The sequence below is a fragment of the Jaculus jaculus genome, chromosome 14 (genome assembly GCF_020740685.1).
Source record: "Jaculus jaculus isolate mJacJac1 chromosome 14, mJacJac1.mat.Y.cur, whole genome shotgun sequence".
Taxonomy (NCBI): Eukaryota; Metazoa; Chordata; class Mammalia; order Rodentia; family Dipodidae; genus Jaculus; species Jaculus jaculus.
In genome coordinates this window covers 21487235-21509915 of record NC_059115.1, presented here as the reverse complement: position 1 = coordinate 21509915, position 22681 = coordinate 21487235, and the positions used below count along the sequence as shown (strand labels likewise).

At 47.9% G+C, this 22681-nt stretch overlaps 1 protein-coding gene across 1 annotated transcript; it reads right to left on the bottom strand.

Annotated features, from left to right (window-relative positions):
- Positions 1-255: 255 nt before the first annotated feature.
- Positions 256-5309, bottom strand: Kcna7 (potassium voltage-gated channel subfamily A member 7). The gene is made up of 2 exons (XM_004672256.2): positions 4764-5309; positions 256-2251 (listed from the first exon to the last, which is right to left on the bottom strand). Exons 1-2 carry the CDS (start codon positions 5307-5309, stop codon positions 1436-1438), a joined length of 1362 nt encoding a protein of 453 aa, XP_004672313.1. The 3' UTR covers positions 256-1435.
- Between the last annotated feature and the right edge of the window lie 17372 nt (positions 5310-22681).

The following is a 22681-nucleotide window of genomic DNA, read 5'->3' as shown; positions in this document are numbered from 1 at the left end:
CCACCCTGAACGCGCCCAATCTCATCTGAAGACAAGGTCTCAGGTAGCCCAGGCTAGCCTCAGGCTCTCTCCAGCAAGCTGAAGATGATCTTAAACTTCTCCTCTGCCTTCACCTCCCAAATGCGGGATCATAGGCATGTACCATATGCAGTATGTATGGTGCTGGGGATGGAATCCAGGACTTTTGTTGTTTGTTTGTTTTTGTTTTTCAAAGTAGGGTCTCACTGTAGCCCAGGCTGACCTGGAATTCATTATGTAGACTCAGGGTGACCTGGAACTCAGTGATTTTCCTACCTCTGCCTCCCAAGTGCTGGGATTAAAGGCGTGCACCACCACGCCCGGCCTGGAACCTAGGACTTTGTGCATGCTAGGTAAATATACTCTATCAAGTGAGTTACTTACCCAGCCAGAGTACATGTTGTGAACCCTTGGGTCCTGGTCCTAGTGTCTTTCTTTTCTTTTTTTGGTTTTTCAAGGTAAGGCTCCTCTCTCTAGCCCAGGCTAACCTGGAACTTAATCTGCAGCTCCAGGCTGGCCTCGAACTCATGGTGATCCTTCTACCTCTGCCTCCCAACTGCTGAGATTAAAGGTGTGTGCCACCATGCCAGGAGTGTTACCATTTTCAACATGGCTCTGTGGCTCTCATACACAGCCTCATTCAACTCAATATCCCTATAGCACTGATAGTGACACAACTCACTGTGGACCCATGACACCCCATCAGTCATCAAGCCCAAGTATACGGTTTTTCACAATAGTGGCATGGTCACACATCTCCACACAGCTCAGCTCAGCATGGCCCTGGAAAGGCTCTAATCCCATAATGCCATACATCCCAGAGGACCCTAAAACTACAGGCTGTAACATGCTCCAATCTGCTTAACTCATGGGGACTTATAGGTGCTCACATTCTACCTATAAGACTCCTAACCTCACTGAATCTAAAACATGGTCCACACAGAAATACAAGGCCACCTGCTCTTGCACACATTTCAACATACCACCACTATGAACCACTTGTGATCGATGTCAGCACTGCCATGGAGACTAACCAGACATGAGCTGGCATGGCCCTAGGGACTTAAAGCCACAGAACCCTGCCACATACAGTCAGATGACATGTACCCAGACTCACTTTCAACACCCTACACGGCTTGAGGAAACTCACAACATAACACAACCAAAACCTGTCTCAGTGGCTACCCCAAAAGGCCCCATGATCCTTGCACAACTCTGAAATATGCCCCATGGAGGTACACTGGACTTACCCCCAAACCACAGCTATCCATGGCTACTTAAGGGGTTCCTATAGGAGCCACATGATACCAGACCCAATAAGGTTCTGTGCTTCCAAGCACCCTAGTCCTTCCTAAACCCAGTTCCCTCCCTTGGCTCCCCCACTCCCTCCCTCCTTCCTAGGGACCTCAGCTGTCCCTCACACCTCAGTCACCATGTGTTTTCCAGGAGGGGCCCAAAGTGGAGGCAGGAGTTCAGGCACCTCTCCATCCACTAGCCCACCATTAGCCTTGCCCTCCAACACTCCACAAGGCTGCGTGTCCACATGGCTATACATCCCTGCCTCTTCGCCCTCTGTCTCCCGGTGATAAAAGTAGCTGAAGTTGGAGACAATGACAGGCACGGGCAGAGAGATGGTCAGCACGCCTGCAATGGCACAGAGAGAACCCACTATCTTGCCACCCACAGTGACAGGTGCCATATCTCCATAGCCTACTGTAGTCATGGTGACCACTGCCCACCAGAAGGACTCAGGGATGCTGGTAAAATGGGTGTCTGCTCGGTCCACTTCTGCAAAGTAGACTGCACTGGAAAACAGGACCACACCGATGAAGAGGAAGAAAATGAGGAGACCCAGCTCACGCATGGAGGCCCGCAGTGTCTGGCCCAAAATCTGTAGACCTTTCGAGTGCCGGGACAGTTTGAAAATCCGGAAGACACGTACCAATCGGATGACCCTCAGGATAGCCAGGGACATGGCAGGCTGACCCACACCCCGCTGTCGGGCCAGCTCAGTGCCCAGTGCCACAAAATAAGGCAAGATGGCCACAAAATCAATAAGGTTCATCACATTCTTGAAGAAGACCGCTTTGCTTGGGCAGGCCACCAGGCGGACCAGTAGCTCAAAGGAAAACCAGCAGATACACAGGGTTTCCACCACAAAGAATGGGTCATGGAAGGGCAGGCGGGATGCAGTTCCTGGGACTGGGCTGGAGCCATTCAACCGCGCTAAGAACTGGGGAAGGAAAGAAAGGGTCAGAGTGGACCAGGCCAGGGCTAGGAACCCAGACAGTCTTTGTGACTCTTTGAGTGTTCCAAGTGCTTGCTGCACACTGGATAGTAGTCATGGCCACAAGGGCCCCACTTTCCTACACTGTAACCCTGGGTGACAAGGACTATCCCTGGAAAGCTGACTTTCTAGTCTGTAAGCAATATGACAGCGTGGCAAAGTTCATATTGGGGGCTGGAGAGATGGCTTAGTGGTTAAGCACTTGCCTAAGGACCCTGGTTCAAAGCTCGATTCCCCAGGACCCACGTTAGCCAGATGCACAAGGGGGAGCACATGTCTGGAGTTCGTTTGCAGAGGCTGGAGACCCTGGCGCGCCCATTCTCTCTTTCTCCCCCTCTCTCTCTGCTTCTTCCTCTGTCACTTGCATATAAATAAATAAATAAATTTATTTTTAAAAAGTTCATATTGGACTTGGTGGTAAAGGCCTGTCATCCCAGGCTACGTAGTGAGGCCCTGTCTCAAAATATAAAGAGGGCTGGGGTAGGGTTCTGTGATAGAACTCCTACCTAGAATCCTTAGTGAGGGGATAGGGAAATGGTCAGCAATAGAGCACATAGGCTCCAGCCCAAGTGCTGTAAAAACAAACAAATAAATAAATAAATACATAAAACATAGTCTCTGGGCTGGAGAGATGGCTTAGAAATTAAGGTGCTTTCCTGCAAAGCCTAAGAGCCCAGGTTTGATTCCCCAGAACCCACAGGAGCCAGATGCACAAGGTAGTGCATGCATGTTGAGTTTATTTGCAGTAGCTAGAGTCCCTGGTGCATCCATTCTCTCTCTCTCAAATAAATAAATGAAAATAAAAATAAATAAAAACACAGTCCCTGCACCTTCACTGGTGGGAACGCTTGATCTAATGCTTGAGAATCTCTTCCCTCCAAAGTTTTCCCCACCCCAAGCACTGACTCTGCAAAGGAGAAAATCCTGTCGTGGTTCTGTGCCATCCTGCCCTGCCTTTCCTTGTCCTCAACCCCACATCAGAATATAATGGTTCAAGATCTTGTGTAGCCCCAACTCTTTGTCCCATCCTAACTCTATAGATTCATGTTCCCTCAGCTCTTGGTCCTAAGCCTCCATCCCATCCTATTCCAGGTCATTCTGATAAGATTATGAACGTGCACAGAAAGCTCATTTCCCACCTACTTTGGCCAGATACAGACCTTGTAGTTTTTTCTTCCTACCTTTGTGTTTTGTTTTGTTTTGTTTTGAGGCAGGGTCTCACTCTGGCCCAGGCTGACCTGGAACTCACTCTGTAGTTCCAGGCTGGCCTCAAATTCAGTGATCTTCCTTTTTCTGCCTCCTGAGTGCTGGATTAAAGGCGTTTGCCAGCCTACCCACATCTTTCTTTTTTTTTTTTTTTTTTCGAGGTAGGGTCTCACTTGAGCTCAGGCTGACGTGAAATTCACTATGTAGTCTCTAGGTGGTCTAGAACTCACAGCAATCCTCCTACCTCTGCCTCCCGAGTACAGGGATTAAAGGTGTGTGCCACCATGCCTGGCGATTTTCTTTTTCTTATGCACTGCTCATCAGGACAGAACCCAGGGCCATGGTAGGCAAGCATCAATATACCACACCCCATCCCTCACTGATTGATTCTAGACAGGCACTCTACTGCCCAATCAGGCCCTCAACTCCCCACTGTGGATTCTAGACAGGAGCTCTACCTTTGAGCCATGCCCTCAGCCCTCACTGTGGATTCTAGACAGGAGCTCTACCTCTGAGCCATGCCCCCAGCCCTCACTGTGGATTCTAGACAGGAGCTCTACCTCTGAGCCACGCCCCCAGCCCTCACTGTGGATTCTAGACAGGAGCTCTACCTCTGAGCCATGCCCCCAGCCCTCACTGTGGATTCTAGACAGGAGCTCTACCTCTGAGCCACGCCCCCAGCCCTCACTGTGGATCTAGACAGGAGCTCTACCTCTGAGCCACACCCCCAGCCCTCACTGTGGATTCTAGACAGGAGCTCTGCCTCTGAGCCATGCCCCCAGCCCTCACTGTGGATCTAGACAGGAGCTCTACTTCTGAGCCACGCCCCCAGCCCTCACTGTGGATCTAGACAGGAGCTCTACCTCTGAGCCATGCCCCCAGCCCTCACTGTGGATCTAGACAGGAGCTCTACCTCTGAACCATGCCCCCAGCCCTCACTGTGGATTCTAGGCAGGAGCTCTACCTCTGAGCCACGCCCCCAGCCCTCACTGTGGATTCTAGGCAAGAATTGATCCACAATTGCAGCTGTTCATTTGTTCTTTTGAGACAGGCTCTCTGTAGTCCAGGCCTCAAATCTGTGATAGTCCTCTGCATCACCTCCCTGAGGGGTGAGAATTCAGTCGGGAGGCACCAAATCTGGTTTACATCTTAGTTTTTTGTTGCTGTTGTAAGTGCTTCTGCTCCTTCTGATTGGCCACATCCTTCTTTCTCCTTGGCCCCGCCCCTCTTCCACCCTATCCCAGCTCCTCACCGGGCCAGTGGCAGCTGCCACCGCCGCGAGTCCCGGGTCGTCCCTGTCGTCTCGGAAGTCAGGCAGCGTCTCGAGGCAGAAGACGACGATGGAGACGAGGATCACAAGCACAGAGACGACGGCGAGCACGCGCGCGGCCTGCGAGCTCTCCGGGAACTCGAAGAGCAGCCAGAGCTGGCGCGCGAAGGCGCGGCGCGGCAGGGGTCGCTCGGGAGGCACGGCGCAGCCCTCGTCTTCGCGCAGGCGCGCCAGGGCCGCGGCGCCCAGCCCGTAGAAGGACACCTCCTCCAGGAAGACGTCGAGGGGCACGTGCGCGGGCCGCCGCAGCCGCCCTCCCGACTGGTAGTAGTAGAGCACGGCGTCGAAGCTCGGTCGGTGGCGGTCGAAGAAGTACTCGCGGCGCGCTCCGTCGTAGAAGCGGCTGCGGCGCGCGGGGTCCCCGAGCAGCGTGTCCGGGAAGCGGCCCAGCGTGCGCGCGCGCGTCTCGAAGCGCAGCCCCGCCACGTTGAGCACCAGCCGCTCGCAGCAGCCGCACGGCGGCTCCATGGTGCGCGCAGAGCCCCGGCCACCCGCGGGCCGACGGACGGACGGACGGACGTGTGGCCCCGACGTCCGGCCACCACCGCCGCCGCCGCCGTTGCCAACGCCCCAGTCCCGGTGTCCGGTGTCCAGCGCGTAAAAATAGCCTCAGTCGTGTGGCCAGGGCGCGGGGGAGGGGGCGCCGTGACCCCGGCGGGGCGCAACGCGCCCTCTACCGGGGTGCGCACTTCTACCCCGGGGCCCTGCGGCTTGCCCCTGTAGTTGGCCTTTCCTGTGGTTCTCGTCCCTTTGTACGAGAAACGGGAGCCGGCACTTGTAGTCACCTGTTTATGTGCTTTGATGTAGCCCAGGCTGGCCTGAGCATCACTATGTAGCAGAGGATGACCTTGAACTCCTGATCCTCCTGCCTCAGCCTCCGGAGTGCTGGAGTGACGAGCGTGTGTCATATGCCCGGTGCGCTATCTTTTTATATACATACACATAGGCTGGACACAGGCTCTCACTCCCCAGGCCAGGCTAACCTGGAACGCTTGGAGCTCTTCCTGCCTCACCCTCGTGATCACTGGGATGACAGGCATGAGATAGATACTGCGCCTGGCTGCCGTCACTGTCAGTCTCTGTCCTGGCTCGTCGCCTAGAGACTCCGCTGGGGCTGTATTTCTGGTCGTTTTCTTCTTAAACCAGCTGCTCTAAGTGTCTCTGGATCTCCTGTGACTTCATTTTGTATTAACTTCTTTGAAACAGGGTCTGGCTATGTAAACCCAGGCTGGCCTCAGACTTGCCATCCTCCTGCCCCTGCCTCCCAAGTTCTGGGATGACGGGACTGGAGAGATGGCTCAGCGATTAAAGACGCTTGCCTCCAAGTGTTGGGATGGCAGACGTGTGCCATCAAGCCTGGCTTCTTGTTGCGTCTCTGTCCCTGCGTCTGAATGTGTGTGCCCAGGGCACTCCGTCACTAGTTTTTTCTTTCTTTTTTTTTTTTTCTTCCCTGTCTGATCATCTCTCCTGAGGGGGTCCAAAACTGGCTGGGTGGTTGCCACGTCTCACGGCCTCTTTACCAGCTGTGAACCACCGTGCGGGGTTCCCTGACTACAGTGAGACCTGGGTCTCCACCGGGATTCTGTGCGAATTTTGCCGTGAACAAGGCTTGGGCTATAGTCCAGAGGGGCGTTAAGGAGACGGGGCTTGCCAGGGACGTTCTGGGGTGGCCAGGGAGATGCTGCCTGGTCGCTGTCAGTAACCGAAGGGCAGACAGAAGCTGTCCTTCCAGCCACTGGTGTCCTGTGACACCGTGTAAAAATAGCACCGTCGGATGGGCTTGGGGGCAGTGGTAAGTATTTATCCCTCCCCACTTGCGAGAACTGCGACTTGCCGGCCCTCTGCTGGGGCTGCGGGGGATTTCAGGAGGCTTCTAATTGCCTGTAAATGCTGGCACCTTCCCTTCCTGTCTTTCAGGGACGGTATGATGACCTCTCTCTGGGTCTATATCCATTCCTTTCAGAGTCTAGGTCTGTTTCCCCTCCCTTTCCCTGACCCACTTTCTTTTTTTTTTATTATTAAATTTTTTTGTTTTGTTTTACAGAGGTTGGGTCTCATTCTAGCCCAGGCTGACCTGAAATTCACTATGTAGTCTCAGAGTGGCCTTGAACTCACAGCAATCCTCCTACCTCTGCCTCCCGAGTGCTGGGATTAAAGGTGTGTGCCACCATGACAGGCTGTTTCCTTCCTTCCTTCCTTCTTTTCTTTCTTTTTTACAGAACAGACTGTCTTTTTTAATGGGAGACAGAGAGAGAGCGAGACATAGAGAAGGGGTATGCCAGGGTTTCCAGCCACTGCAGTTGAATTCCAGACAAGAATTCCCACCTTGCTCACTTGCATTACTGTGTGTCTGGCTTATGTGGGATCTGAAGAATCAAACGAGTCCTTAGGACTCACAGGCAAGGGCCTTAACCCTTAAGCCGTCTCTACAGCCCCCCTGCCCCTTTTTTATGTAGAGCCTTGTTTTAGCCCAGGCTGACATGGAATTCACTATGTAGTCTCAGGCTGGCCTTGAACTCACAGTGATCCTCCTAACTCAGCCTCCCCAGTTCTGGCATTAAAGGTGTGCACCACCATGCCCGGCTCCACTTTTCCTGTTTTTAACTTGCTAGGGGAGGAAGACAGAATATGGATGCATTAGGGACTCTGGCTGCTGCAAACAAACTCCAGATGCAAGCACCACTTCCTGCATCTGGCTCTGTGTGGGTACTAGGGTATTGAACCCCACTTGCCAGGCTTTGCAGGCAAGCACCTTAATTGCTGAGTCATTTCTCCAGCCTGTATTTGTTGTTTTTTTTGTTTTAATTAATTAATTTATTTGAGAGAAAAGGGCAAATAGAGACAGAATGGGTGTGTCAGGGCCTCCAGCCCTTGCTGATGAACTCCAGAGGCATGCGTCATCATGTGCATCTGGCTTACATGGGTACTGGGGATTTGAACATGGGTTCATAGGCTTCTCACACAAGTGCCTTGAATGCTAATCCATCTCTCCAGCCTCACCATTTTTTTTCAAATATTTTATTTATAGCCTCACCATTTTTTTTCAAAATTTTATTTATAGTCAGGTGTGGTGGCACAAGCCATTACTCCCAGCCCTCAGGAAGGCAAAGGTAGGAAGATCGCCATGAGTTCGAGGCCACCTAGACACTAAATAGTGAATTCCAGGTGAGCCTGGACTAGAGTGAGAATCTACCTTGGGGGGGGGGAAGGCAGATATATAGAGAGGGACAGAAAAGGCCTCTAGCCACTGCAAATGAACTCCAAAGGCATAATCACTTTGTGTATCTGGCTTTACCTGGTGTGGTAGTTTGATTCAGGTGTCCCCCATATACTTAGGTGTCCTGAATGGAGGTTCCCAGCTGATGGAGATTTGGGAATTGGAGCCTCCTGGAGGCAGTGTATTGTTGGGGGTGGGCTTATGGGTATTGTAGCCAGTTTCCCCATGCCAGTGTTTGGCACACACTTCTGTTGCTGTTGTCCATCTGATGTTGGCCAGGAGGTGATGTACACCCTCTGTTCATGTATCGTTTTCCCCTGTTCTAGCCTGGCTGACCTGAAATTCACATAGTCTTAGGATGGCCTGTGAACTCTAAGCATCCTCCTAGCTCTGCTGCCTGAGGGCTGGGATTCAAGGCATGCGCCAACATGTCCAGCTATCCCACAAGCTGCTCTTGGTTAGGTGTTTTCTGCCAGCAATGCAAACCTGGCTGAAATACCTGGGTACTGGGGAATCGAACCCAGGTCCTCAGGCTTTGCAGATAAGTGCTATAGATGCTTGGCCATCTCTCCAGCCCCAATTTCTTTCTCTCTTTCTTTCTCTCTCTCTCTCTATCTTTCTTTCTTTCTTTCTCTCTCTCTCTCTCTCTCTCTCTCTCTCTCTCTCTCTCTCTCTCTCTCTCTTTCTTTCTTTCTTTCTTTCTTTCTTTCTTTTTCTTTCCGAGGTAGGGTTTCACTCTAGTCAAGGCTGACCTGGAATTCACTATGTAGTCTCATGGTGGCCTCAAACTCATGGTAGTTCTCCTGCATCTGCCTTCCACGTGCTGGAATTAAAGGTGTGCACCACCATACCCAGCTCATTTTTTTTTTTATTTTTCAATTTAACTTTATTTGGTTTTTCTTGTTCTTCTTCCCCTTCTCCCCCCCCCCCCCTTTTTTGAGGTAGAGTCTCTGGCACAGGCTGGCCTTGAACTCACAGTGATCCTCATACCTCAGCCTCCCAAGTACTGTGATTAAAAGTGTATACCACCATGCCAGCCCCACTTTCTTTTTTTCTCTTTTGTTTTTTTGAGGTAGGGTCTTGCTGTAGCCAAGGCTGACCTGGAATTCACTATGTAGTCTCAGGGTGCCCTCAAACTCATGGCAAACCTCCTACCTCTGCCTCCTGAGTGCTGGGATTAAAGCATGCACTACCACGCCTGGCTCCCACTTTCATTTTTTTTAAGTATTTTTTTAAATTTATTTGAGAGCAACAGAGAAAGAGGGAGAGAGAGAGAGGGAGAGAATGGGCATGCCAGGGCCTCCAGCCACTGCAAACGAAATCCAGATGCATGTGCATCTGGCTAACATGGGTCCTGGGGAATCAAGCCTCGAACCAGGGTCCTTAGGCTTCACAGGCAAGCACTTAACTGCTAAGCCATCTCTCCAGCCCTAAAAGTATTTTTTTTTTATTTATGAGAGAGAGAGGGAAAGAAAGAAGCAGATAGAATGGGCACTCTAGGGCCTCTAGCCACTGCAAACAAAGTCCAGATGCATGTGCCACCTTGGGTATCTGGCTTTATGTGGGCACTGGGGAATTGAACCCTGGTCTTTAGGCTTTGCAGAAAATGCCTTAACTGCTGAGCCATCTTTCCAGCCCCCCCACTTTTGTCTTTCAGACAAGGTCTCATGTTCTCACTATGTTTCTCACTATGTATCCTGAGACTGAACTTATTTTTTTTTTAATTTTCTTAAATTGGTTTTTAAAATTATTTTCTTTTAAAAATATTTTATTTTTATTTATTTACTTGAGAGAGGAGAGGGAGAGAGAGAATGTGCACCAGCCACTGCAAAGGAACTCTAGATGCCTGTGCCACCTTGTGCATCTGATTTATGTGGGTTCTAGGGAACCAAACTGAGGTTCTTTGGCTTCACAGTTAAGTGCCTTAATCACTAAGCCATCTCTCCAGTCCTGAACTTAGAATTTTTGTCTTGTTTTGTTTTTGATTTTCAAGATAGGCTCTCTCTCGAGTCCAGACTGACTTGGAATTCACTGTGTAGTCTCAGGCTGGTCTTAAACTCGTGGTGATCCTCCTACCTCAGCCTCCGGAGTGCTGGGATTAAAGTTGTGCCTGTCATTGACCTGGAGTTTATCAATTATGCTAGACTAGCTGGCTAGCAAGCTCCAGGGATCTCCTGTCTTCATATCCCCACCATGCCCAAGCAGTTACATGGGTACAGGGGACCAAGTTGAGGTCCTCATGCTTACAAGGGAAGCATTTCACTAAATCATAACCCTAGTCCCAGAAACTTTTCTTGTTTTATTTTACAGTACTAGTCATTGAATCTAAGGCCTCCTCCCATGCACACATGTTGGATAGGAGCTCCACCTCTTGAGCCACGCCCCTAGTCCTCACTGGGTTCTAGGTAGGAGCTCTACCACTGAGCAACGCCTCACTCCACTGTACCTTCAGATAGAATCAGTAAGTTGCCCAGGCTGACCTTAAACTTGTGTTCTTTTTATGTCAGCCTCCTAAGTGGCTGGAACGATAGGCCTGTGCCACTGGGCCTCCCTCCCTTTGGTCTTCTTTCTTCTGTCTCTACTTTTCTTTGTGGGTCTGTTTATTAAGGGGAGGGGTTCAAGGTAGGGTCTCACTCCAGCCTAGGCTAACCTGGAACTCACATTGTAGTCCCAGGCTGGCTTTAAACTCACAGCAATGCCTCCTGCATGCTGGGAGTGAAGGAGTGCGCCGCCACACCTGACTTCTTGTGATTCTCTGCTCCCTGGTTATGTGTTCAGCTGTGAGGCTGAATTCTCCATGAGCAAACCCCAGTCCCTTCCCTGTTCCCAGGTCTCTCTGTCATGTATCCAGTGTGGTCAGGTAGTTTTGTGTTTTTGTTTGTTTGTTTTTTGAGGTAGGGTCTCACTTTAGCTCAGACTGACCTGGAATTCTCTATGTAGCCTCAGGGTAGCCTCGAACTCACAGTGATCCTCCTACCTCTTGCCTCCCAAGTGCTGGGATTAAAGGAGTGTGCCACCATGCCTGGCTTGTTTTGGTTTTTAAGATTTCAAATTTTACTTATCTATTAGAGACACACACACAGAGAGAGAATGGGCGTGCCAGGGCCTCTAGCCACTGCAAATGAACTCCAGATGCATGTGCCACCATGTGCAGCTGGCTTATGTGGGACCTGGAGAATCGAACCTGGGTCCTTAGGCTTCACAGATACACACCTTAACTACTAAGCCATCTCTTCAGCCCAAGCTTTTTTTTCTTTTAATTTTTTTTGTTGTTTATTTATTAGAGAGTGACAGACAGAGAGAGAAAGAGGCAGAGAGAGAGAGAATGGGCGCGCCAGGACCTCCAGCCACTGCAAACGAACTCCAGACGCGTGCGCCCCTTTGTGCATCTGGCTAACATGGGTCCTGGGGAACCGAGCCTCGAACCGGGGTCCTTAGGCTTCACAGGCAAGCACTTAACCTCTAAACCATCTCTCCAGCCCCCAATTTTTTTTTATGTATTTATTTATTTATTTGAAAGAGAGAGAGAGAGAGAGGGAGAGAGGCAGATAGAAAGAGAGAATGTGCCTCAAGCCATTGCAAATGAACTCCAGATGCATGTGCCCCCTTGTGCATCTATGCTTACATGGGTCGTCATGGGGAATCGAACCATGGTTCCTCTGCTTCACAAACAACCACTAAGCCATTTCCCTAGCCCTGGTCAGGTGGTTTTTCACAGCTCCTTTACTTCATTATCTTTACACATTGTCAGCCTAGCCATCTCCTTGTCTTTCATAAGCCCCACATCTCTGGAGGACCTGAAGCCTTGGCCTGTTTCTCTAGCATCCCCTGGCTTCTCCCAGAAGATTTTGTATCCCTCTCCTTAGAGTGGGTGCTTGGCAGGAGTACTTGTCCTTGCTGTTTCCTTCTTCTCTGAGCAGGGGTGTGCATACCTGTGAGGCCAGGCCTTAGGGAGCAAAGGCATGAGGATCAGAAGTTCAGGGTTAGAGCTTTTGAGGTCTATCCATGCTACACCAGACCCAGTTTCAAAAAACAAACCAAGCTGGGTATGGTGGTACATACCTTTAATTCTAGTACTTGGGATGCAGAGTGTTGCAGTCAGGTTAGCATTGCTAGCAGGAAACACCTGACCAAGAGCAGCTTGTGGGGGGTGGGGATAAGGTTTATTTTGGCTTATAGACTTGAGAGGAAACTCCATGATGGCAGGGGAAAACGATGGCATGAGCAGAGGGTGAATATCACACCCTGGCCAACATCAGCAGGAAAGTGTGCCAAACACTGGGAAGGGGAAACTGGCTTTAATACCCATAAGTCTGCCCCCAACAAGATACTGCCACCAGGAAGCTCCAATCCCCAACTCTAATCTCCATCAGCTGGGAACCTGGCATTCAGGACACCTAAGTTTATGAGGACACCTGACTCAAACCACCAAGCAGAGGTAGGAGGATTGCTGTGAATTCAAGGCCACCCTAAGACTACATAATTCCAGGTCAGCCTGGGCTAGAGTGAAACCCTACCTTGGGGAAAACAAACAAACAAACAAACAAAAACCAGGGCTGGAGAGATTGCTTAATGGTTAAGGAACTTGCCTGTGAAGCGTAAGGACCTAGGTTCGATTCCCCAGTACCCACATAAGCCAGATGCACAAAGTTTCACATGCATCTGGAATTCATATGCAGTGCTAGATGCCCTAGCATGCCATTCTCTCTCTATCTCTCTTTTGCTTGCAAATAAATAAATAAAACAAACAAATAAGAAATATTAAAGACCTGGTATGGTGGTGTATGCCTTTAATCCCAGGACTCAAGAGGCAAAGGTATGATGTTCACCTTGAGTTTGAGGCCAGCCTGAGACTACATAGTGAATTTCAGGTCAGACCTGAGACTCTACCTCAAAAAATCTCTCTCTCATGGAAAATGCTAATAAAAATTTAAAAAACAATTCTCTCTATCTCTATATCTATCTATCTATCTATATATATATATTACACACACACACATACATACATACATACATCGGCCATGGTGGAGCACACCTTTAATTCCAGCACTATAGAGGCAGAGGTAGGTTGATAGCCATGAGTTTGAAGTCACCCTGAGACTCTATAGTGAATTCCAGGTCAGCCTAGGCTAGAGAGCAAGACCCTACCTTCAAAAAAAAAAAAAAAAAGGCAAGAAAGGGCTGGAGAGATGGCTTAGTGGTTAAGTAGCTTGCCTCCAAAGCCAAAGGACCCACTAAACCAGATGCACAAGGTATATGTATCTGAAGTTTGTTGGCAATGCCTAGAGGCCCTGGCACACCCATTTTCTTTCTGCCTCTCTTTTTCTCCCAAATAATAAATAAAAACAAAAATATTTTTAAGTGGGGCATGGTAGCACACACCGTTAATCCAAGCACTAGGAAGGCAGAGGTAGGAGGATCACCGTGAGTTTGAGGCCACCGAGACTCCATAGTAAATTCCAGGTCAGCCTGGGCTAGAGTGAGACCCTATCTCAAAAAAATTTATATTTTCATTTTCTGAGGTAGAGGAGGGTATTTTTTTAATTTGTTTATTTTTATTTTATTTATTTGAGAGCAACAGAGAAAGAGTGAGGGAGGGAGAGGGATAGAATGGGCGCGCCAGGGCTTCCAGCCACTGCAAATGAACTCCAGATGTGTGCGCCCCCTTGTGCATCTGGCTAACATGGGTCCTGGGGAATCCAGCCTCAAACCGGGGTCCTTAGGCTTCACAGGCGAGCGCTTAACCGCTAAGCCATCTCTCCAGCCCAAGGGGGTTATTTTTTATTTGTGAGAGAGTGAGGGAGAATGGGTGCACCAGGGCCTCTTGCTGCAAATAAACTCAATGCATGCACTACTTGGTGTACCTGGTTTTTCAAGGTAGGGTCTCACTGTAGCTCAGGCTGACCTGGAATTCACTATGTAGTCTCAGGGTGGCCTCGAACTCACAGTGATCCTCCAACCTCTGCCTGCAGCGTGCTGGGATTAAAGGCATATGCCACCACGCCAGGCCAAGGGGACTCTTAAGGAAGAATAGATAAGGGAGGTTCTTGGGTTTAAGGAAAAAGACATATAGGAAGGGACTCCTTGAGGCCGAGAGAGGTAAGAGGAAAGGAAAACCAGCTTCTCCCTCCCAGGTTTAAGGACCTTTCTTGCCTTCAGCCACTTTTCGTTGACTTGGGGGCCAGTTAACCCTAACCTGTCTTATTTTGATCATCTCTGATTCCTTGTGTGACTCCCGTGGCCTCGGTTCCCTGCTTACCTTCCATAGTGTACTAATTAACTCACTTCCTGGGACAGAGGGTACAGCTCAGTGGGGGATTACACACCTAATACATGCAAGGCCCTGGATTTGATTCCTGAAGATGGAGGGAAGGAGCAGCTCTTGATGAGCTCTGTTGGAATGGATTCTTACCCAGGCTGTGGTAAAGCATTGCTGTCCCCCGGGTATGAGACAACCACAAGGTTAGTGTGAGGAATGTACACAAAAAGCTTTATTGTACAGGAGTCAGAATCACAGCTGTGATAGTTTGATAGACTCAGGTGTTTAAAAATATTTATTATTTGTTTATTTATCTGAGAGAGAATGGGCACATCAGGGCCTCCAACTGTTACAAACAAACTTCAGACACACCACCTCATGCATCTGGCTTATGTGGGTCCTGGGGAATTGAACGTTGGTCTTTTGGCTTTGCCAGCAAGTGCCTTAACTGCTAAGTCATCTCTCCAGCCTGTAGACTCAGCTGTTTTTTATTTAAAAAGCTTCTCTACAGCTGCCTGGCTGGAGAAGGTGTTACGAGGGGCAGATCTGAATTTCAGCCTAAGTTATGGAGAGTGATTTCTGCTTGGGTCCCTGTTGTGTGGTTGCCAATTTTGATCTTGCTTGTGGTGCTAGCTGCTTGATCCTCTCTGCTTGTATCTGTGAAAGAGGGCCAGCTTCTTCTACCATCAGTGGCACTGCTCCTTGATTCTGTAAACTTCAAATAAATCCCTTCCTCCCATAAATTGTATCTGGTTCAGAAGTTCATCCCAGCAGCATAGAGCTGTCTAAAACAGCAAAGACAGAAACAGCAGAGTTTACAAGGAAAGCACCTGTCAAGGTGGAAGACCTGAAATTGGGAAAACTCAACTGAGGGTTGAATTTAGGGGGTTTAGATATGGTGGGGATGTCTCTACCTATAATGGAAAGTGTCCTCAACTGATTGTCTATTGCAAGCTTAGTAGTAACTGTGAGATCTTTTATTTACTTATTTATTTTTGGGTTTTCGAGGTAATGTCTCACTCTAGCACAGGCTGACCTGGAATTCACTCTCTAGTCTCAGGTGGGCCTTGAACTCACAGAAATCCTCCTACCTTTGCCTCCCAAGTGCTGGGATTAAAGGCATGAGCCACCATGTCTGGCTATTTATTTATTTATTTTAAAATACTTTTTTATTTGAGAGAGTGAGATGGGCACGCCAGGGCCTCTAGCCACTGAAAAACAAACTCTAGACACACGCATCACTTTGTGCATCAGGTTTACGTGGGTACTGGGGAATCAAACCTGGGTCCTTAGGCTTCACAGGCATGTGCCCTGACCATTAAGCCATCACTCCTGCCCTCAGAACTTTTCTTAATGGCTAGCATGTGTAAAGTTACTGGGTCCTTGGCATCTTAACTGCTGAGCCATCTCTCCAGCCCTCCCAGGAGATCTTTGAATTGAGGAGGAACAAGGTGAGCTGTTCAATAAGCTATTGTGGAAAAATAACTGCCTTAGCCACAACTTTTCTGTCTGACTCCCAGAGCCCCAGCCATAATCCCCAGTCAACCATGCATTTTCTTTTTTTTTTTTTTTGGTTTTCCAAGTAGGGTCTCGCTCTGGCTCAAGCTGACCTGGAATTCACTATATATTCTCAGGATGGCCTCAAACTCACAGTGATCATCTTATCTCTGCCTCCCAAGTGTTGGGACTAAAGCCATGTGCCACCACACCTGGCTTTTCTTTTCTTTTTCTTTCTTTCTTTTTTAATATTTTTTTTTTTTGTTTTTTCGAGGTAGGGTCTCTCTCTGGTCCAGCCTGACCTGGAATTAACTATGTAGTCTCAGGGTGGCCTTGAACTCATGGTGATCCTCCTACCTCTGCCTCCCGAGTGCTGGGATTAAAGGCGTGCGCCACCACGCCTGGCAATAAATGTTTTTTTTTAAAATATTTTTTGTTCATTTTTATTTATTTATTTGAGAGCGACACAGAAAGAGGCAGAGAGAGAGAGAGAGAGAGAGAGAGAGAGAGAGAATGGGCGCGCCAGGGCCTCCAGCCACTGCAAACGAACTCCAGACGCGTGCGCCCCCTGGTGCATCTGGCTAACATGGGTCCTGGGGAATCGAGCCTCGAACCAGGGTCCTTAGGCTTCACAGGCAAGTGCTTAACTGCTAAGCCATCTCTCCAGCCCTCTTTTTTTTTTAAAAAAAATTTTTTTTTATTTCAAGATTTTAATTTTATTTATTTATTTATTAGAGACGGAGGGAGGAAGGGAAGGAGAGAGAGAGAGAATGGGTGTGTCAGGGCCTCTAGCTACTGCAAATGAACTCCAGATGCATGCGCCCCCTGTCCATCTGGCTAACATGGGACCTAGAGAATCAAACTGGGGTCTTTAGGTTTCACAGGCATGTGCTTTAACCGCTAAGCCATCTCTCTAGCTCTTTTTTTTTTTTTTTTGGCTTTTTCAAGGTAGTGTTTTGCTTTAGCCCAGGCTGACTATGTAGGCTCAAGCTGGTTTCAAACTCATGGTGATCCTCCTACCTGGGCCCCTAGAGTGCTGGGGTTAAAGGCATGATCCACCATGCCGGCCCTCAACCATGCATTTTTGTGGGGGGGCGGGGGATGTTTTCAACGTAGGGTCTTACTGTAGCTCCGGTTCACCTGGAATTCACTATGTAGTGTCAAGCTGGCCTGGACCAAGTGGTGATCCTCCTACCTCTGCCTCCCAAGTGCTGGGATTAAAGACATGTACCACCATGCCCAGCTCAACTATGCATTTTCCCAGTTAACCACATTATTCCCTAAAGTAGGGGCTTTCTCCTTCAATCCCCAGCATAGCAAAAACAAACAAAAGCTACTTCTGGGTAGAGTACTTGCCTAGCTTTTATGAGACTCTGGCTTCTATCCCCACTCAGTACTGCACAAATAGGGCTTGGTGATGCATGCCAATAAGCAAATGGCCCGGAAGGAAGAGGCGGAGATGGAGCAGTTATATTTGAAAGTGAAGAAGCCTTATCTCAGCTCTTGGGTGGGTTTAACTGAGAAACATGGGTGACAGACTCTCAAAAATCTACCAATTGGGTCACTCCAAGTTGTTTGTTAACTGACATGTGAAGAATGAATCTATGTGGGCAATGAGGGATGAGTTTAAAAGGAAAGACTCAGGGCTGGAGAGATGGTTTAGCAGTTAAAGCCTTTGCCTGCAAAGCCAAAGGACCCAGGTTCGATTGCCCAGTACCTACACAAGCCAGATGCACAAGGTAGCACATGCATCTGAGGTTTGATTGCAGTGCCTACAGGCCCTGGAATACCAGTTTTCTCTCTCTCTCTTTCTCTCTCTCTGCCAATCTCTTTCTCAAATAAACAAAAATAAAAGGAGAGCCTGGGCATGGTGGCACACACCTTTAGTCCCAGCACTCTGGGAGGCAGAGGTAGGAGGACCGTCATGAGCTTAAGGCCACCCTGAGACTATATAGTGAATTCCAGGTCAGCCTGGACTACAGTGAAACCCTACCTTGAAAAACCAAATATAAATAAATAAATAAATAAAATAAATAAAAAATAAATAAGCTGGGCATGGTGGCACATGCCATTAATCCCAGTACTCTGGAGGCAGTGGTAGGAGGATCACTGTGAGCATGTGTTCAAGGCCACCCTGAGACTACATAGTGAATTCCAGGTCAGCCTGGGCTAGAGTGAAACCCTACCTCAGGAAAAAAAAAAAAATAGTTCAAGGTCATCCTTGACTATAGAGGGCATTAATGCCAGCCTGGGCTATGTGAGACTGTCTTTAACTCCCTTTGGCCCCCCCAAAAAAGGCCATTCCCGCTTCTTTTTTTCATATATATATATATTTATTTACATATTTTAATATATATATATATTTTTTTTATTGACCACTTCTATACTTATAGACAACAAACCATGGTATTTCCTTCCCTCCCCTCTTCTCCCCCACTTTCCCCTTCATAACTCTGCTCATATCATGTTCCCTTCCTCTCTCCATCATACTGAGCAGTTTGATGAGCATAGTATATATTTAGCCTCTTTTAATTTGTTGTCATCACCTTTTTCTCCTATTATGAGGGTCTTGTGTGGGTATTGCTAGGCGCTGCAAAGTCTTGGATATCGAGGCCAAATTCTGTCCAGACAGTTGTATGTAAGGAGTGGTACTCTTCCTTTGACTCTTACATTCTTTCTGCCACCTCTTCCACAATGGACCCTGGGCCTTGGAGGGTGTTCCTCTTTTTTGTTTTTGTTTTTGTGTTTCGAGGTAGGGTCTCACTCTGGCTCAGGCTGATGACCTGGAGTTAGCTATGTACTCTCAGGGTGACCTTGAACTCAGCAATCCTCCTACCTGTGCCTTCTGAGTGCTGGTATTAAAGGCATGCACCAACATGCCTGCCCTTTTCCTTTTCTTTTTAATCTTATTTATTTTATTTTTTAATTGACAACTTCAATAATTGTAGACTGAAACACATGGTAATCCCCTCCCTCCTCCCTCCCCCACTTTCTCCTTTGAAAGTCCATTCTCCATCATATCCCCTCCCCCTCTCAATCAGTCCTCTTATTTTGATGTCACCATCTTTTCTTCCTGTTATGATGGTCTTGTGTAGGGTAGTGTCAGGCACTGTGAGGTCATGGATATCCAGGCCATTTTATGTCTGGAGGAGCATGTTCTAAGGAGTCCTACCCTTCCTTTGGCTCTTACATTCTTTCTGACACCTCTTCCACAATGGACCCTGAGCCTTGGAAGATATGATAGAGATATTGCAGTGGTCAGCACTCCTCTATCTCTTCTCAGCACCATGGTGCCTTCTGAGTCATCCCAGGTCACTGCCATCTGAAAAGAGAAACTTCTCTAACCAAAAGTGAGAGTAGCATTAATATATGGGAATGAACATTAAGAGAAGTGCTTACTGAGCAGTTTGATGAGCACAGTATACATTTAGCCAGACACCAGCAGTCATTACACCCCTAGGGGTCATGACTACCCCGTTGTAGGTTTCAGTATCAAGGACGTATTCCCTGCCGTGGAGCAGGCCTGCAGTCTAATTAGAGAGTGGTTGGTTTCTTCCATAACAGAATGTCACTATTGTACCCCTTGGCTCATTTGTCCTAGCTGACCAAATTTAAGGCTTGCAGTGTTCATGTTGAGTATCTCCACTAGTGATTTCTCTCTCTTCCATTGAACTGCATGCAGCATAGCTTTTTCCAGCTTTCTGTCAGCTGGTCTACATGAAGGAGGTTTTCAGCTCAGCTCCAGCAGGATTTCTCAGTGACCTTGCAGCCCAAGTATGTATGTAAGTATGAGTCTTCAGCAATAGGGTCTTACCGTCTATTCCTGGTGTGAAACCAATATCCTTGGCAATGGCCTGTAATGTTTTGGGAGGATTAGTGACCTCCCTGGCCAATAACTCATTGAATGGTATCCCATCCCTGGCACTGAAAATATGCTAGTAACAATTTATTTTTGTTTCTTGAGGTAGGATCTCTGTGGTGATTTGATTCAAGTATCCCCCATAAACTTAGGTGTTCGGAATGCTGTGTACCCAGCTCATTGAGATTTGGGAATTAACACCTCCTGGAGGTGTTATTGTTGGGAGTGGTGTTATGGGTATAATAGGTAGTTTCCCCTTGCCAGTGTTTGGCACACTGTCCTGTTCCTGTTGTCCACCTGATGTTGGCCAGGATGTGATGTCCATCCTGTGCTCATGCCATCATTTTTCTGCCATCATGGAGCTTCCCCCTCCAGCCTGTAAGCCAAAATAAACCTCTTTTTTTTTCCCCTCACAAGCTGCTCTTGGTTGGGTGATTTCTACCAGCAATGGAAACCTTACTGCAAGAGTAATGTTGGAGTGGTGGTGCACGCCTTTAATCCCAGCACTCAGGAGCAGAGGTAGGAGGATCACCGTGAGTTCAAGGCCACCCTGAGCCTATATGTAGTGAATTCCAGGTCAGCCTGGGCTAGAGTGAGACCGTACCTCTTAAAACCAAAAAAAAAAAAAAAAAAAAAGAGTAATGTTGGTACCAAGGAGTGTCTGTTGCTGCTAGACAACTGGCTGTGTGGCTCTGTCTTTTGGAGCTGATTTGCAAGAGGAATATGGAAGGATTTGAAACCTTAGCCTCAGAGTTGCCTTGCAGTGCTGTAAGTACAGCTTGATGGACTATTCTGATCGGAGTTGGAAGACCTGAATGCAGTAAGAACTGTGGACTGTGAGGTTTGGCTTGTGAGGGTGAAAAAGAGCTTTTGCCTGGTTTGGGCTAGAAAGCAGTCTGTATGAGAGGCTTGCTGTTATGTCTGTGTCCTGACAACTTATTTAGGGTTGATTTGCATAGAAACAGACGGGTGCGTACAGAAGGATATAGCACAGAAAGAAATCTTTGGGCCAAAACTTCTGCCTGTTCAGCTGCAATTGTATGAGAGATTACAACCATTGAGATTGGGCCAGCTGACCTGTATTGTGACAACAGAAAGAATGTGGTCTTTGGAAGGGGACTGCATGTTGAAAAAGTGTCCCATTCTTCAAAACCTGCTTTATTCCCCCACCCAGATTAACAAATTGGCACCCTACCTGGTATTATGGAATATAAGAAATGCAGAAAAGGGAGGTCATTGAATTTGCAGCACAGCCTTGTGTTTTGGAAATTGCCATGAGCAGTGTGTAGCAGGTTTGCTGGATGCCTGCATAGAGCTCTGATGGAGCTGTGGGGATGAACCGTGGATTGAAATTGAGACCCACTTGAGAAGCCGGGACCACAAGACAGCTGCTGAGGAAAGCTGCCAGCCCCAGATGAAGCCTAGAATTCAGTGAGGAGCTGGAAGGTATGGCTCAGTGGTACAATTCTATACATAGTATGTGCCAGGCCCCATGTTCTAAACTGAGCACACACACACACACACACACACACACACACACACACCCCACACAAAACCACAATCCCACCTTTCAACTCTCATTTCTATTTCTGTTTTCATTTTGCTTTTGTTCTTTTTTTTTTTTTTTTCAAGGTAGGGTCTTACTCTAGCCCAGGCTAACCTGGAATTCACTCTGTATTCTCAGTGCCGCCTCTCAGTGATCCTCTGCTGGGATTAAAGGAGTGCGCCACCGCCTGGCTTTGGTTCCTTTTTTTTTTTTTTTTTTTTTGAGGTAGGGTCCCCCTCTAGCCCAGGATGACCTGGAATTCACTATGTAGTTTCAAGGTTGAGTTCAAACAGTAATTCTACCTCTGCATCCTGAATGCTGGGATTAAAGGCATGTGCTACCCAACACTGCCACCTTAAAATTTATACATATATATATATATATATGCATATATATAATAAAATACAAACGCACATTATATATTTTGTTTATATATGTTATATATTTTTAATATTACACATATATATGTATGTGTGTTTGTATTTTATTACTTTTTTTTTTTTTTTTGGTTTTTCGAGGTAGGGTCTCACTCTGGCTCAGGCTGACCTGGAATTCACTATGTAGTCTCAGGGTGGCCTCGAATTCACGGCGATCCTCCTACCTCTGCCTCCCTAGTGCTGGGATTAAAGGCGTGCGCCACCACGCCTGGCTTACATTTTTATTTTTTTGAGGTAGGTTCTTGCTCTAGCCCAGGCTGACCTGGAACTCATTATGTAGTGTCGGGGTGGCCTCGAATTCACAACAACCCACCTATCTCTGCCTCCCAAGTGCTGGGATTAAAAAAGTGTGCCACCAAGCTGATATTTATTTATTTTGGTTTTTAGAGATAGGGTCTCACTCTAGCCCATGCTGACCTGGAATTCACTCTGTATTCTCAGGATGGTCTTGTACTCACTGCACTCCTCCTACCTCTCTGCCTTCTGAGTGCAAGGATTAAAGGTGTGTGCCACCACACCTGGCTGATCTTTTAAATATTTTATTTATTTATTTATTTGATAGAGAGAAAAAGAGAGGGAGAGAATAGGTGTATGCCACGGCTTCTGAGCAAAGATAGGATTGCCGTGAGTTCAAGGCCACCCTGAGGTTACATAATGAATTCCAGGTCACCTTCAACTAGAGTGACACCCTACCTCGAAAAAACTAAAATCAACAACCAAAAAATTCCTGTCAAAACCGGACGTGGTGGCACACGCCTTTAATCCCAGCACTAGGGACGCAGAGGTAGAAGGATCGCCGTGAGTTCGAGGACACTCTTAGACTACACAGTGCATTCCAGGTCAGCCAGGGATAGAGTGAAACCCTACCTCGAAAAACAAAACAAACAAAAAAAATTCCTGTCGGATGCAAAATCATCCTACCTACACAGTGAGACACCACTATAACAAAATATTTGTTAAAACCCTCAAAAACAAAAAAGCCCAAACACCTTTATTGTAACGATGTGACCTCCAAACAAGGAAAA